This window comes from Chenopodium album, chromosome 20 (genome assembly GCF_948465745.1).
Source record: "Chenopodium album chromosome 20, dcCheAlbu1.1, whole genome shotgun sequence".
NCBI lineage: Eukaryota > Viridiplantae > Streptophyta > Magnoliopsida > Caryophyllales > Amaranthaceae > Chenopodium > Chenopodium album.
Genome location: NC_137853.1, coordinates 5,653,452 through 5,670,936, shown reverse-complemented (window position 1 = coordinate 5,670,936; position 17,485 = coordinate 5,653,452). Strand labels below are relative to the sequence as shown.

The 17,485-nt window shown below is 36.2% G+C and overlaps 4 protein-coding genes and 2 long non-coding RNA genes across 6 annotated transcripts; 5 read left to right on the top strand and 1 right to left on the bottom strand.

Annotated features, from left to right (window-relative positions):
* Positions 1–130: 130 nt before the first annotated feature.
* LOC145597818 (uncharacterized) lies at positions 131–6,300 on the bottom strand. The gene is made up of 3 exons (XR_014103428.1): positions 6,152–6,300; positions 2,469–2,606; positions 131–638 (listed from the first exon to the last, which is right to left on the bottom strand). It is a non-coding gene; the product is annotated as an uncharacterized LOC145597818 (long non-coding RNA).
* Positions 3,535–4,472, top strand: LOC145598504 (uncharacterized). The gene is made up of 2 exons (XM_081654867.1): positions 3,535–3,927; positions 4,258–4,472. The coding sequence occupies exons 1-2, from the start codon at positions 3,616–3,618 to the stop codon at positions 4,264–4,266; spliced, it is 321 nt and encodes a 106-aa protein (XP_081510993.1). The 5' UTR covers positions 3,535–3,615; the 3' UTR covers positions 4,267–4,472.
* Positions 6,301–7,132: 832 nt separating the features above from the next.
* LOC145598060 (uncharacterized) lies at positions 7,133–7,816 on the top strand. Its single transcript, XR_014103475.1, has 2 exons — positions 7,133–7,488; positions 7,597–7,816. It is a non-coding gene; the product is annotated as an uncharacterized LOC145598060 (long non-coding RNA).
* A 3,022-nt stretch (positions 7,817–10,838) lies between these two features.
* Positions 10,839–11,764, top strand: LOC145599244 (uncharacterized). Its single transcript, XM_081655645.1, has 2 exons — positions 10,839–11,353; positions 11,508–11,764. Exons 1-2 carry the CDS (start codon positions 11,030–11,032, stop codon positions 11,514–11,516), a joined length of 333 nt encoding a protein of 110 aa, XP_081511771.1. The 5' UTR covers positions 10,839–11,029; the 3' UTR covers positions 11,517–11,764.
* An 876-nt stretch (positions 11,765–12,640) lies between these two features.
* LOC145598821 (uncharacterized) lies at positions 12,641–14,060 on the top strand. The gene has a single exon (XM_081655208.1). The coding sequence runs from the start codon at positions 12,855–12,857 to the stop codon at positions 13,947–13,949; it is 1,095 nt and encodes a 364-aa protein (XP_081511334.1). The 5' UTR covers positions 12,641–12,854; the 3' UTR covers positions 13,950–14,060.
* A 1,584-nt stretch (positions 14,061–15,644) lies between these two features.
* On the top strand, positions 15,645–16,896 carry LOC145599294 (uncharacterized). The gene is made up of 2 exons (XM_081655691.1): positions 15,645–16,505; positions 16,629–16,896. The coding sequence occupies exons 1-2, from the start codon at positions 15,726–15,728 to the stop codon at positions 16,635–16,637; spliced, it is 789 nt and encodes a 262-aa protein (XP_081511817.1). The 5' UTR covers positions 15,645–15,725; the 3' UTR covers positions 16,638–16,896.
* The last annotated feature ends 589 nt before the right edge of the window (positions 16,897–17,485 follow it).

Below are 17,485 nucleotides of genomic sequence, written 5' to 3'. Positions count from 1 at the left end.
AGAGTCATTTCCTGTCAATTGATATGAGACTGCACTAAATCAATACTAGCCTGATCTTGATTCATGCAAAACAGTTATCTACATAACTGGACATTTAAAAGCTTGCTTCAGAAAGAAAACCCATGCCATAATACTATAACAGCATGAACTAACAATTCTCTTCTCTATGGCCGAGTCCAAAAAGGACAAGATGTACTCAACCTTATCCCGAATATAATTTTGACAGTTTAATATTTCGAGAGATCTGAAACAAATGAATTTTAAGAAATCTTTGGTATTAAGAGGGAACTATTGACCAATAATCAGATGTTTCTACAAAGTAATAACAAGCAGTCAATCAGTCACTACTCACTAGTCAGTAGAACAACAGGTAAGAAGCCTAATTAATTGACAACCTAATTTCACATATAATACTTGATGCTCAAATAAAGGATAAGGCTACAATGACCAATATGTTTGATTAGTACAAATGCAAGGTAGCATATTCATTCAGAAGGTACTCACAGTCTCACAAGATCATTAAATTTCTGAACAGAGCTTTTTTTGACATTTTCAGGCCGGAAATATGATGTTTAAGCTGGCTGACAGAGGATAGAACAAATTTGCCTGTCAAATTTTCTTCGCTTCCCATTTTTTAACTGCAAATTATGAAAAATTAGTTATTAGAAATAATAATTTCAATTTCTATGCCATAGTGCCAAACACACTTGGCATAAACCAGCAATTATATGATATAGAAATAAATCTATAACGCACTTTGCAATTTTGCATAAATCAAGAAAATAATTTTCATGTATTCTGCAATTATGGAGATATGGATTAGACTACACAGATGACAGATCCCAAATTCCAAGTGTAAGAACAGCACAAATGCAACAAACACATTCAAGTGGCAGTTACAAGATCATTATCAAATTGTACGAAACTTGTGAGGAGGTTTCAGACTGGTAATAAGCATGTTTAAAGGATGGAACAAGATGTCTATCATCAGCATCCTGCAAACTAAATGCCCCCCAGTATTTGTTCATAAATCCAAAAATAATTTTGCTCATAATTTGCACCACAGGACAGAATAAATGATCGATTACCCCCAAGGATATGCATTATTTTATTTCACATGAAACCAGTTTCTAATACTGGTTGATGCGGATCTATCTCCGTTCAATCTTAATAAATTCAAAAAAAGAGTGCAATGGGTTGTCTACTATCAAAGATAGATATAAAGAACAAAAAAATTAAGTAGGTTTACCACCTTCACCCCCCTAAACTAGCATAGGCAAAAATGCAAAATCCGCCTACTATGAAGGGATGAGAGTAGGATGATTGTAAAACTTGAAAGCAGCAGCCCATCTTAATAGATAAATGTTAACTCTTCTTCCGTGCTGACTTTTGGGCTGAGGATAGTGTTTAGTGAAGAAACTTCTCATGAAAGATGGCTCTTAGACTTTATATGATTAAACTGACAACCAACAAGAATAGTGCATGAATAAGCTTCTGGAACTTATAGCTTATAAACTCATGGAGTATGGGCAAAATAACTTCAAACGTTTTAGTTGTCTTTAATCAATATCCTTGATTTGAGCCTTTATAGTAATAGTAGAAGGCAGCATGATCAAAGGCAGACTGTTATTTTAGCAAAAACCTTCTTGTTCTAACCTTATTTACTTAACATTTTTGGATGGTTCATCTTTAATCCATTTCTATTTTAGCTAAAAGACTACCAGACTCAAATCCTCTAGACCAAACCTAATATGCATCACTAGTTGTGAACAGCAAGAACTTTTCAGACAGCATAACCTGATCTGTTCATGAATCAATCAATTGGATAAAGTTTCCCTTCCTGAAGAAATATGCTTAACAGGGTATAACCATTACAGCCCTTTTGATTGACTACCACGAACTAGTAAAGAATTTTTAGATGAAAGAGGCAGAAAAATCACATATACACTGAAGTCCAAATATTGCAATGTGCAAAATTGAATCCCAGTCTATAGCTTCAACCAAATTTCAGACTTTATTCCCCAACTACAAAGTTTCATTACTAAATGAAGACTCAATCCCATTACAGTCACACAAAAATATAAGTACATTTATTACGAGCAAATAATAAAGTTGCAGTGGATAGGATTTAGGGGACCAAACACTTAGAAGTTGGAACACTTTCTCTCATGCATGAATTATGAAACCATATTCTAATCTTCTACTAATGACAGCATTAGGATTTTTAAAATTTATTATCAGACAATTAATTCAATTTTAAAATTCCATATTTCTCAGCTAATTCCAAAGACATGAAATAACAGAACATAAGCATCATCCATGGATAAAGACATGAGAATGAAATATAGACGGTAAAATCATATGTTGATCAATGTTATAGCACTGTACCCCCTTTTTCCAAGTGATGTCTTTGATCATGATTAGTATTACAGATTTGAAAAGGTTGAAATGAAATAGTGAACACTTACCAGGAAAATCCAAGAGAGTTGTGAGGAATCTTGATTGCTAAAAAGTTCTGATTCGTTGAAGCTAAGATTAGGGTGCTTCTTTCACACTTCTTTATGAAGCCTGATTTAAGACTATCAAAATGGAATCTGCATTAATAGCTATTCAACACAACCAATCATCAATACATTAGAATTTTATTTACCAATTAACCAAAACAGTAATATTTTAGTTTGCCAAATTAAGCCGGTAAGTAACAGCTTAATAAAAATGACTTTCTTTGCTGATTGGCAAATAGAGCCAACAACGATATATAACCAAAAAAATCAAGTCCATGTTACTCACTCAATGTTCCTAAAATCTTTCTATTTGTCTTGGAGATTTTTCAGTTATTTCACAATTTGATATGTTAGTTCACATGTTTAATGAATTAAAATTTGAATTAGCATGCTGGACAGAAAAGGCTGTAATAGTATGCTGGACAGAAAAAGGCTGTCTGCAATAACATTTGGGCTAAAAAAAAAAAAACAGTGTGAAAAATATACTAAGAAAGAAAGACATGGATTATAAGAAATAAGAAAATTAATCATCCACTTGACTGATCTACAAGGGTGACCTTGAAGCTTCTTTCATCAAATCAAGGGTCAAGAATAGGTTCTAAACATTAAAAATTTGACAGCTCAGAAGTGGGAGTCATCAGCATCTGTAACTTCAATTCACCTCAAAGATTCCATAATTCTCAGCATGAAAATATTAGGTGCCAAAGGAGCAAATCAAATTTCACATCACCAAGATATTGTAGTAAAAAAGAATTTGCTTCAGGAAAGGAAAGTTGGATTCGAAGAAGACATTAAACTGCAAATGGACACAATTATTCACTTATTTTTTTACAACTGCAAGACCTCATCCCTACAACTCGACTTCATAGATGCCACATTCATCTAGATGAACATTAATAGCATCTAAGATTAATCCAAGAAGTCCTTTACCAAGAGAGGAGAAAAAAAAAATTCGATTCATGCATGAAAACGAGAAAATGTACTTAAAGATATTCCCATATTCACCACTATATAAGGACCTCCATAGCAGTGCTTTATTTTCATCTCACTGAAACATAGAACAAAAATATCATTGCACTAATCCCAAAGCCCCCTAAGCAAACCAACGACAATGTCATACCTTAACCGTCCCTATGAAAGCAACTACTACGAGGCTGACAGAGAGGTCATTCGTGAGGGTCCATATGGCAGCTACTCAGCTGAGTATAGGATTGATGAATATGGAAACCGTGTACCCCACCACAGCTACAACCAAAACCACCACCACAATGGGGTGGCCGGAGTTGTAAAGGAAATTGTGAGCGATGTCATGTCTGGGGGCCACAAACACAACCACAACAACTACCACCACCATGGTCCAACTGAATACGTTGAGAGGAGAGAAGAGCGTATTGTTGACAGTACCTATGATCCATACAGGAGGGTATGTGTTTCTTAGCTTCTACTAATTTAATTCAGGTTTACTTATAGGTGTTCAATTCTTTGGTTTCAACTACTTTTTACAAGTCTCAAGCACTGGTCTAAAATACAAACACTTCGATTAAGAATGTGTAAAAAAATTGAACAGGGAAACTAAAGGAACCATGGAATATTTCATAAAATATGGTTTTTGATTTTCAAGATATTTGACTCAAAGCTCATAATGATATCTAAAGATTCCTATATTAGCTTTAGTTTACATTTTTCCTCTTTTCTGTATGATTATATTGTCGCCTTACTTGCTCTATTCATATGGCTCTTTTGTGATCTGCAGATGTACTAAGTAATACCGGCTGCCTACATGATTCTGGGAAAGTGACAGCAACTATTAGTAAAATAACAATGACCCCTTAGCCTCTTGGCATGGGCTAGTCTCTAGGGTTTGGTATTGTGCTGTAACTTTACATTATGTTGTTTGATGATGTACTCTACTTTTAATGAAGTTTTAATATAATAGTTTACCTATATAAATGGATTAGTTTTTGTCCAGTGTTTATTAAGTTTTCAATATAAGAGCTTTACGTACAAAAAAACAACATATAAAGATAAATCACGTTGGACTAATCTTATGATTACTATGCCTACCCAAAAAAAAAAAAAAAAAAAAAAATCCTAAACTTCTGCACCCATGAAGCTCAGAGTTATAGATATCAGTTCTCGAACTCTACAGCAATTATTAGCATATTTCCTGTCAGTAATGGGGACATGAAGACTAGAGAGGATAAGATGTACACAATGTTATCCCTAGATAAGCAGTGTTATCACTTATCAATACAAAAATCAATTGTCAGACATTCCTGAGAAGAAAAAGGTCTAGGAAGCAGAAAGGAGTACTGTCTAGGGAAGAAGTGATCTTATTAATCAAGCATGTTCTAAGAACTTTTCTTTCAGTGTGTTTACCCATAAATATCTTTAATTATGTACAAATAAAAGTAAAAATTTGATATTTTTGAAAACAAGCACTTAAAAATCTAACAATATTCCATATGACCATATGATAATATTTTTTTGTTGTACATATTAGTAAAAAAAAATGCGATCAAAATCAATAAACTAAAACCTTAATTTGTCAAATGGAGAGACTAATTCGAAACTTGTAAGTGAAGAACAAGCGAACAGCTATAAAAGGAAGCATCTTGAGTGCAGAAGGTGAGATGATGATCAGTAAATGAACAAGTTATCAGGTTATAATCAAATTTTTGATACAAGCAGACAATTGTAGCCTCAAGTAGTTTGAAGTAGGTAGGTTTGATCGGGTGAGTATTCCACTCTGTTCACTCTCTCGGTCTCTCCCTATCATTTGCTTTCCCCATTAATCGTCTCGTTCTAACCTCATCAACTTAAACATATTGAACTTGCAAATTTGTACTTTTTTTTTCTGCTCTTTCTTTTATTATTTTAGTTAGATTGACTTCCATAAACAACATGCATGATAAGGTGGACAATCATTGTGGTCTTTCTGTTCTCCCATGGTATTCAAATAATATTGAGTAATATAATTTAAATTTCAGTATAAAAATAATTAATGTTTAGCAAAAATGATTTAATTTCAATAAATTTAGCTTCAGCAAAAGAAATTTAAGTTCAGTGATGATCAGGTGAAGAGAACAAGGCCTACCTAAGTTTGATTTTGGCTTTTGGTATTATTTCTGAAGTTCTGGTACAGGTACTATTTGCGAGGATTTTATGAGTGAAAAAATATATATATAGAAAAGACAGCAATTATGCCAACTGGTTTGCAAAGCTAAGATTCTATTTATCTAATCAAAACATGAAGGGACAATTGATAAATGCAGATCACAAATTTGCAGCTAGACTGGTCACAAAGCCAAGAACAAATGTAGTAATTATACGCGTTCTTCTGCGTAAATTTCCTGATATATGCCCTAATAATGAGAGGATCAGAATGTTTCCTCATTAATTAGCATACTTATTACTTAATTAGATGTAACAACCCATATTCCTCAACTTGCAGTGACATGGATAACACAAAAATACATGCATCATCTATGGATATAGATTGGTCTAGATTTATAGAATTATACCCCTCTTCCAAAGCCCAAAGAGATAATATTCTGAAAGGAGTGGTAGGAATATTGTATTTGATTACAATTAAAATTACATGCAACAATGAGTGAAAAGATTGATATTGAAAACTGCATACTTACCTGATAGATTCGAAGTACTAGAGAGTTGTAGAGAATCATGCAAGCTATAATGTTCTTGATTCTTTGCAGCTGAGATAGTGGGTGCAGCTTTCACAACTCTTTTACAAAGCACCTAGATAATCTGAATGGAGTATATTTCAATACAATGGTTCAACTTGGATCACTTCGTCAATGTGATGCTGTAAAATTGATTTACCAGTCCATTAAGACAGTGAAGAATTTTGTCAACAAAGTAGGCTAGTAAGTTGAATTTTTGCATAGACGATCCCCAAGAGAAGACATGTATGGCCACACTGAGCAAAAGACATTTCAAAAAAAAAAAAAAAATTGAAGTTTTATTAGTATTACTATGTCTTATGAACTAGTCGAAATCTTGTGTCACATACTCACATGATTGGTGAATTAAAACATTTTGGATCATTATTCTGGACCCATAGTGCTAAGTAGGGCAGCATTTTGCAGCAGCACTTGGTTAATCATCATTAAGGATATAACAAAGGAACACATGAAATCATTTATTGACCTATTTAATCAGAAGGGTGACTGGAAGTTCATTAATTACCTCAACAGTAAAGAATTGGTTCTGAATAGCGACAGATTTCAAGTGGGAGTCCTGGCCCTCTGCAACTTAACTTCAAGATGTCATATCATCATTTATCAGTGTGAAGGCAATAACAATTCAAAATGTCCTACACCAAGCAAATGGAATAAGTCAGTATTTGCCTACTTCAGGAATAGAAAGTAGGATTAAAGCAAGATATAAAGCAAGCAAATGGTCAATTATTCCCTATTTTACAACTGCAAGACATCTTGGCAACATGATCTAAATGATGCCATAGTCATCTGCATGAAGATAATAGGCATCTAGCACTATTCTGATATATCTTCACCATAAATAAAGAATGAAAGCATTCAAACAAGGCATAAAAGCAGCAAAGAACCCCACAATATTCCCATTCTTACCTCTATATAAGCACATCATCTTGCTCCTTGTAATCTCACCAAGCAACAAAAAACAAGTACCAGAAATACTACTAAGAAAATTATCAATGGCATACTACGGAAACAACTACTACGAGAGGGAGGTCATCCGTGACACCCCATGTGACTCTTACTCTGAATTCAACAGGGTTGAGGGTGGATATGGAAGGCCTGCCTACCCAATAGGCCACCATCACAACCACCACCACAACCCCCACAATGTGGTAACTGATGTTGTATATGAGTCCAGCACCATCCCTAGCTATGGCCACCACCACCACCATGGAGGAGCTGAGGTTATTGAGAGGAAGGAAGAGCGGATTGTTTATGAAAATGAATTCGACCCATGCAGAAGGGTATGAATTTTAAACATTACTTGCGTAGTATTTAAATGGCTTCAAATTTGTTTTCTCATAATTATTATGTCTCCCAATTTCCGTATATTAATTTTTTCATATTTGCAGATGTACTAGATTAATGCACCAAATCAGCTCCTGCCTGCAAGATCTAATCAAGACATCAAGTATGGGGATCAGTACAATAAATTGCCCCTAAGACATTATATATGTTTTATTTGCTACTAAAATTGGCAGGATGCTTCCTCTGCTACAATGTATTAGTAATATGATTTGTAATGTAATCAATTGTTCCAATGAATCAATATGGCGTTTTTCTTTTTATAAAGGGATTGTGTGTTGACTCATGACTTAAGGATCTACTGTAGCTTCACATGCAGAATTACTACACAATGATTGTCAAAAACCACTTATGACTTAATCTCACTCTTTACAGAATATCCCATTAAGCAACAAGAAGACAGAGATACGAAACTACCAGTAAAATAAAGACTCATAGGTCATAGAATACAACATTCTTGATCACCTTCAGTTCTTTCAATTAAATTAAGCTAAACAATCAAGGACAAAGACTCGTCGGACTGTAACTCAAATGATTTACAGATTGATCAACATACAGCTGAAAGCAATCAATCTATAGGTTAACAATTTAGCGGTTGTGTTACCTAAAAGAAATGCTATGCATAAATTTTCTGTAACGAATCAGGCTAACACAGCGACACACCACCTTTTCTTCACACTGGAAGCAAGAGGCAGAAAAAAAAGGGTAGGCTAACACACCACCACAAGGGGAAGCACTACCTCAAAGCTGCAGTAGTTGTTGGCTATTAGGGATGAAGACAAAAGTTTTACTTGCTAAGCTAAGTAGTATAAATAGGTAGAGAGTACTAGAAGGAAGATAGGCAGAAATTTATATTGAAAAACCAAAGACAGTTATGTTGTTAGAGACTCGAATTATTTTGAGAGTAATACCCTAAAGGCTAAAGCTATTAACCTATCATTTGTAAACCTTTCGCCATTTTCATCAATATTTACTTGCATTGTCAAACCTGAAATATAAAGCCAGAAAATCAGTCTCTTACAATTTCCTTTCCTTGCATGATACTATATCTTAGTCCACTTCAGTTCACTCAAAAAAACAGGGCCTTAAATGGTTTTCACTCTAGTTCCCAGCATTACTTAGGGCCTATTCTCTTATGTTGAAATTCAGTTCAGCTCAGCTCAGCTCAGTTCAGCTCCCAATTTCCTTCTCTTATAAAATATTCAGTTCAGCTGAGTTCAGTTCAGCTCAGCTCAACTCAGTCAATGTGAACAGGCCCTTCATTTAAGAAGTAAAAAAATGAAGAAAACTTAATTCACCAAATAATTTACAACAGCAGAGATTACAACTTGCAAAATTAGAAATTCATTTTCTTATGAATATATGAAAGGAAAAATCAAACATCAGACCTGCTAAGCTAGATAAGACACAGGGTTTAATAAGGGCAATCAAATAGATCCTGAGATTATTATGAAATTGACAAAACCATTGTATTATCACCTTCATTTGACATCAAGCCACCCTATAGAATATGCAACTAAATCATGATCACAAACATACTACTCAGCATACATGGTAAAAAAGTTCTAGGTGCATGCTTACTGCCAGCCTTTTGTCTGAGTGCTGGTAGAATTCACTAGCAAAAGTTTAAAAAATAAAAAGGAAGAAAAAACAGAAAGATATCAGAAGAAACAGGAGTTGACCTGAAAAACCCAATGGATTGGATTTTATTACCTCAAGAATGTGTTCCAAATATATAGAGACAGATTAAAAATTTGTATAGTTGCCTAGACAACCTCACTATAAAAATAATGAACACCTAAAAATAAAAGCAAAAATGTCCTACTACTCCCGTAGAGCAGAACAGATCAAAATTTGCCTCCTCCAGCAAAAAAGTTGTTCCAATTATTATTTTTTATGCAATGAAGCACCTTAATAAGCCATCAACGGGATGCACGACATGATTAGTCATGTCGGCCATATGGATAGTACTACATAAAACTTGAGATAGGTTTAATTTTCTCAAGCTAGGCAAGCAGGATCCACAAGTCACAGCTCCATACAAAACTCAGTCTTTAGCATGTCTTAAACAAAATACCGTAGTTCCAAGTAGAATCCCAGCCACTTTGCTGTTTCATCAATTAGACAGCCCGTGTGTAGAAAACTAACGTTATTAAACTCAACTTCTATTGTTATACCTCCATTAAAAAAATTTACAATATTTGTGGTTTCCTGTTTTCATTTGCTAGAACAAGTTTTCTAGTAATCTTTTCAGATTGGTTATATCCTTGAGGCATAGTAAAAGAGTAATATGATGAAGGCCCTGTCACTGCTATTCCGCAGTTCTAAATCTAGGGAGTGATTGCTAGACTGCTAGTCCTTAATTAAGCAGAGTTGCAGATGCCCACTTGATCCTACAAACTAAACTAAACAATGCAAAGGGGCAGAAATTCTAAACAGTCCAACTAAAAGTGAAATGTTTAGCGAGAATTTGACCAAGTAGTCTATTATGCAAGCCTACAATCTGGCCAAGGTAATATGTTGTGTAAGATGTCATGACAATTGCATTTCTTTGGCCACTAGACCTTCCAAGATGATAGTAGTCTGTAGCAGGATACTGTAAAGGACAGACAGGCATCGATTTCATATTTTATTAGCGCATCGAATGGAAGTTGCATACTAGCAATCCACAAAACCATCTCCCCATACAGTCACAACCTCGCCATTGTCACTACCAAATCGAAGACCCTCCTCCAAACTGAAAAGTAAACTAGGAAAGGCCTAAAATAACTAACCTGAAACTTTTGGTCCCTGTGCCAGACTAAAGTCTAAAAAATAATACTAAGTGGTACATTTAACCTTGATTTTGACCCTCCATTTATAATGGTATGATCACCAAACAAGATTATGTGCAATCATCCACTAAAGTCATTCAATAATAAAAACTGGAAAGAATCTGTAATATGGGCTGACATATGGTATAATTCGGATATAATAATTCCAGTAACCTCTAAAAGAGGCCACAGATTTAAAATTCAGTCTCAGTGAGCATAAGATTCAAAGATACAAGGCAAGCACAACTACACAATGTAGCACAAGAGAAACTTAGGCCAGAATAAGTTCTAAAGATGACTTTAATTGTAGTGTATATATATAATTAATAAACCCTACACCTTAGTCACTACTCTCTACCAGACAATATATCATGCTAGCACCCCATTAATCAGTAATTATATATTGAACAGATCCTAAAACGTGGACATTCATATATTATATATTTGGGATAAAACTTTGTTGGAAAAGAGCAATACTATTTGAGATTCACTCTTTATGAGCATAAGATTCACAAATGAATTGGTGTAAACAAAGCGAAAAAAAGCTATTCACTATACTTTTTCCCTCTATATAAGCATACCAATTCGCAGTCGCTTCCAGGCTCCAGCATTGAGTAAAGCCAAATCAAGCATCAATTTGCAAAGCCTCAACTAGCAACCAATCACCATGGCCTACCGCTACCAGAGCTCCTACAGTGAGGCTGAGAATGAAAACTACTCTTATAGCTCAATGGGGGGCATGGGGAGCATGGGGTACATGGGGCACAGTGCCCACAACAGCCACCACAATGGAATGGGCAGTAGCCAGATGGCTGGTTACTCCAGCTATGGCCATGCCAATACAGGATACGGGCTGGGACACAACAATGGGATGGGGAGTTACTATGGGCAGGGTTACAACCATGGTGGTGGTGGGTTAGCTTCCAACTATGGCATGAGCCACGAGAGTAGCTATTACTCTGGCAATAATCCCTGCGACCCATGCAAGAGGGTAACATTTTATACTGAAAATATTTTGAAATATCACTTAATCATAATAATACTCCATATTAAATTATTAATAACTATTTTAAGCTTGTTTATGTGTGTATTGTCCATTGTCCTAACATAATTTCTTCTTTGTCCTTTTTATTGTGGTTTTGCAGTTTTTCTGAGGCAAAGAATGTCCCTGTTAATCAGTGTTCCAGAATCCGGATTCTGGAATCAGTATCTTGTAATCCAGAATTCAGAATTCTGGTAATAATATGTACTATTTAATATCTAGAATAAATACCCAACAAGCCATGGGCAACTTAGCAGAGGTGTGCAGTTTGCTAGTGGTGTATTACAATTGTACTGTGTCATCAAGTTATTCACTATTATGTTCTAATTGCTCTTATGATAAGTTCCGTACTTCAATCAATATACTCATGCCTAGTTGGACCAATAATTGCTCCGGAGTACATGCCATATAAATTTTCTTCTGTCTTAGCAAACGCAAATCATCTTCAAATGTTAAGAAACCAATTGAGCTTAAACAAAGTGAAGTAATTTGATTGTTACCAACCATCTCTATTAGCTTTTAGAAGATAGTACTACTTAATCACTTGGATAAACAGTAGTATTGCACAAATTACACAAGACACTTTTTTTTTTCCTTCACTCCTAGCACTTGAAAAATAATTCTATTAGCTACTGTAAACGCTAGATCGCCAGTTTAGACTCCTCTCACCTAGGCTTGTGAGAGAGATCACAACTACCAGTGGAATCGTGGAAGCTCTAATCCCTTAATTAGCAAAGCAAACATATACTAATTAAACCAATGACACACATGTATGAGACCATTATCAGATTATTGGACCAAATCAAATGTGGTTGATGATCATTATGCTTAAGCTATTTATATATATTGTTACTGTTTTTCTGTTGCATGATGTACTTCAACAATCAACACATTTAATGACAGAATTATCATCCCGAGGAAGTCTATGAGGACTAATCATTAACGTTTTAGTTTCAAGCTATAAAATTCGCGAAACTAGCTAACAATTTCTCCTATTCATGTTATGAGAATAAGAGATTCAACAATTTCAGATATTTTCATAGATTTTTTTTCAAATTTCTGGTTTCAAAAGATAGATCATACCAATTGGATAAAATTTTACTAAAGCCTAACCCAAATATTTCCAAATTTACACAATTTCCTAATTATTATTATGATACTAAAGCCTAACCCAAATAAATATTTCCAAATTTACACAATTTCCTAATTATTTTGCAACAATCTTTGGACCAAGACACCAAGTATATGAAATCATACCAAAATTAAGAATCTTACTTGACATGTTTTTCCCAGAAGATCAAAGTCAACAAAACTCAACTACTTGTGCAAGAGGCTTCTTCTTCTGCAATCAAACCCAAACACATCTGACATAGTGACATCCCTAACCTATAAAAACACCACTCTTTCATCACCCTCTTCACAACAAATTAATTTAAACCTCAGATCAACAATGTCAAACCTTTCATCCAATTCCTTCCCTCTCCTCATCATCATCCTCCTCTCATCATTCGTCGCCTCCGAAGCGCGAGAACCCCACACAATTAAATTCCGATCACCAGGCCTCTACCCCGAAGGCCTAACCTACGATGCTGTCTCCCAACATTTCATCGTCGCCTCCCTCCGCAGCACCGGCGACACCACCTTCATCTCCGTCTCCGATGCCGGCGTCACCGAAACCCTAACCCTAAAATCCTCACCAATCCCCCTAAACTCCACCATTCTCGGCCTCGCCGTCGACCACCGCCGCCGCCGTCTCCTCGCCGCTGTCAACTCCGAATCTCAACCCTTCCTCGCCTCCTTCAACCTCCACCGCTCCTCCCTCGACCTCCATTTTCTCTCTCCTCTCCCTTCCTCCGGCATCGCAAACGGCGTCGCTTTGGACCCCTACGGCAACGCTTACGTCACCAACTCCGACGAAAACTTCATCTGGAAAATCACCGAAAACGGCACCGTTTCAATCCTCTCAAAATCAAAGCTCTTCTCACAATATCCAGTAGATCACACCTCACCGTACTCCTACTGCGGCATAAACGGCGTCGTTTACGTCAACACGAAAGAATACATCCTAGCCGTCCAATCCAACACCGGAAAAATGTTCAAAATCGACACCGTTGACGGCACCACCAGAAACGTTATCTTGCCGGAAAATCTACCGTTAGCCGACGGAATAACCATTAGAGACGACGGCGTAGTGGTGGTGGTGTCCATGCACAGCGCGTGGTTCTTGAAGAGTGACGACAGCTGGGCGCAGGGAGTGGTAATTGACAAAATTGCCCTTGATGAAGAAGGGTATGCCACGTCAGTAACAGTTGGAGGCGGAGGAAGGGTATATGTGGTATATGGGTATGTTCAGGAGGGTATAAAGGGAATTTCGGAGGAGAGAGAATGGTTTAGGATTGAGGAGATAAAGTCGAAGAGAGAGAGTGAGGAAGAAGAGAGTTGGTTGTGGCCGTTTGTGTTGATTGGGCTGGGCTTGGCTTATTTTGCTTTTTGGAGATTGCAAATGGGCCACCTTGTAAAGAATATGGATAGAAAACGAGCTTAGAATTTTTGGGCTTTCTTTTTTATATTTTTTTTTAATTTTATTACAGAGTAATATTTTGTTACCACTATGTACGATTTATTTTTTTTAATTTATAATTGTTTAGTATTTCCACTGACTTCCAAGTTCCAATTTTTATTTGCAAAATGTTAATGTTGTATGCTTGTTTCATTGTATGAAGTTCTTCATTCTTATTCCCTCCGTTTTATAATAATTGATCACAGATTACAAGCAATAGAACAATGTCAATATTCGTTGCTTCCAATTTAGTTTCTTTATTATTTGAAAATAAACTATATTCAAAAAGTTAGGATCATCTTCCCTCTAACAAAATCTCAACTTATCAAAGAAAACAAAAACAATCAACACAGTAAGTTTGTGGTTCTAAAACTTCTGAACAAGATGAGCAAAGGCAACGACCACGTACAAGTTCAGTATGTTCCTTTCTTGAAGTTAATATCTTCTAGTTAGCATTGCAGAGTAAGCGATGAACTTGTGTACCATTGAACCCATGCTTGGATCGTGACAAGCATGTTCATCTCATCTGATTCAAGAGGCGTGACATTGGCGCTCTCATTTGCAGTATGGTTGACAAAACATGTGCACACCCAAGGTGAAGACAGCCAAACCTTGACTCATGTTTCAGCACTGTCAAGAAAGCATTATCCAGATAACCAAATGATTTAAAAGGCTTTAAACCTCTTGATTTGGCATAATTTTTGTGCTCAACTAAACAATTACTTGTAAATGAAGTACTTTGTAATCCATTAGCTTAATTGTCTCAAACTTTGAAATCCACAGATCAATCCAATGTTGAGAAACTCCGAATTTAAAATTGTGATACACAAAGTTCCAATATGCCCCTCTATAAGTCTGTGAAGAGCTGAAGATAAAATATCCCCATGATATGGATTTGTATTCCCTGTCACAGGCATCATCAAGAGATCAACCATCAATATAGAGCATATAATATCTGTAACTTCACATTAAAATAAACCCAACATCTAACGGAGTACATACGAAATTACGAACATCAACAACAAAAAGTCACAAGTGGGGTGTGATTTATAAAAGAGCAATAATAATACACTGACATGAACAATTAGAATATGACCCTTCTCGAAAAGGATACTGAGATAACAAAAAAAAAATGCAATTTGAAAGCACGTTTATCATTGCAAATATAATATAATATAAATCACTTTATTCTAGTTAAAAAATTGCACTATGCAGTGATGATTCTCAAAATTATTATGCACTATCATTGCTGAGAAGATATAATGCCTTACCTTTGTCAAAAGGCACAAAGGATAGGGAGAATATCTGCAAGTCATAGGCTGAATCAAGAACCTGATAACATGAAGGAGAAACACATCATCTCGAGTGGCTAAGGCCAAATAATCCATATTGCAGAAAAATTTTCTAGTGATGTAAAATGCATACAACGCCGTGCTATTTGAATCTAGAGCTTGACATATAGAACCAGTTTTAACAACTTGCAAGTCACAAATGGCATGGGATAGTTTGAATTCGAATGCCAATGGAAAATAGAATCATTTTCCATTTACTCAACTCCCCCCAAAAAAAAGAAAAAAGAAAAGAGGAAAAGGGAGCATCTTACCACCAAGCATCCAGACACCAAAAGAAGAAGTGGGGAGAAGCATTCTTCTGATTGCTATATAAGACCACTTGATTACTCAGTTTGATCATCAATCTCAGCATAAAAACCTCCTTTACACTAAAAATAAATCAAGTGCCCACAGCACATTCATCACCATCATGGCTTGCATGCAGATGTCCAGGAGCGAAGCTGAAAAGATGAAGTGCAACAATGGCACACAGGGTTACTACTCATCTGATTACAAGCAAGAGGTGCACAAAGCAACAGGGTGTGCAGTGCCCCAAGCTAAGAGCCACAACATTGGAGGCAATGCTGGATGTGCAGCTAACCAAGTTGGACACAACATGGGAGGCAGCCACTCTTCATGCCACCACGGACATGCTAGCCAGGTCTCTGGCCACCAAGGCTACGCCACCCATGGCTCTGGACACCAAGGCTACGCCACCCATGGCTCTGGACACCAAGGCTGTGCCACCCATGGCTCAGGACACCAAGGCTGTGCAACTTATGGCTCTGGCCACCACAGCCATGGCTCTGCCCAGCACAGTCATGCAAACCATATCTCTGGCCAACACGGCTATGTCAACCACAGCTCTGGCCACAACTCTACCCACCATGGCGCTACCCACCAGCAGTCTGGCCAACAAGGCTATGCCATTTATGACTATAATGACCAGAACTCCCTGAACCGACCTACCCACGTCCAGCCTGTTCAATATGCCTCTGTCACTCCTGACTACAACGACCAGAACTACATCTCCCCTGTCACTACCCAACACAACTCTACACACCATGCAACCTGCAATGAGAAAAAAGAAGAATACAAAGTCTACAAGTCAGGGCATCATATGAGTGAGAGGAAGATCAAGAAGAAATCGTCGAAGAAGTGCAGTGATGACAGCAGTGACAGTGAGAGTGACAATGAAGGCTGTGAGAAGGCAAGTGTCGCATTAACTTGTCTCAAATGCAATTCAATTTTGTAAACCTTAATTTTTTATAATATAACAGGATATGCTTACTCTTTCTTTTTTTTTTTTTTTTTTTTTTTGTGTTGATTACAGAAGTGCTAAACAAGCAGAAGTCAGCAATTAGCACCAGCCAACTCAAGACCAGAGACTGATGATTAGGTGCTTCTGATAAATTATAATTATGTTCACAAATATAGAATTTCCATAAATAATGCCCAACTACTAGCACAACTGAATCACCATTACCTAGTGGATATGCTTCAGTGTGAGCTATGTAAGAATGGATGACTTTACTTATTGTACTAAGTGTGTTTTCTTATTAATGAACAGTGCATGTTATGCACTGCTATTTAAAACTCCAGCAGACCATTCTTTTTTTTTTTTTGAACAATCCAGCAGACCATTCTAAGCATATGTTTACCAATTGACCAAAAACTATGGAAAATTTTCATCAAACCATTTAGAAAACAAAATCACTATCTAGAGTTCTACATATATAATTTTCCACTCCACTCAAAAGGTGTATAGAAAATTTGCAATCTGCAACTAACTTTGGTCAACCTTAATGTCATTACTAAACGTATAAAAAGTACCAATTACTGAGCTGGCTTTAAAGCAAAGATTAAGCATAGAAACTGAGAGAAAGAAAGTATATTGATCTCCTACCCCTCCAAAATTCATAACTAACTTTAGCACAGTATATCATTATGAGTAGATTCAAGCAGAATTGATGGCATTTATGTGGCATTGCCGTTCCATGGTTAAAAGCATTAAGTAATAGTATCAAATGGAAGATTATTTGACTTTAAGTAGCTTGAACTGACCATTTCTCCCCCTAGCATATCTTACATATAAAGGCAAATTTGAAAATGGTTTCCCCTATCAAACAATTCATGGCAGCTCCATGTCAATAAAATTCCAACTTGAACTGTAAATAGGAGCTTGCCAGC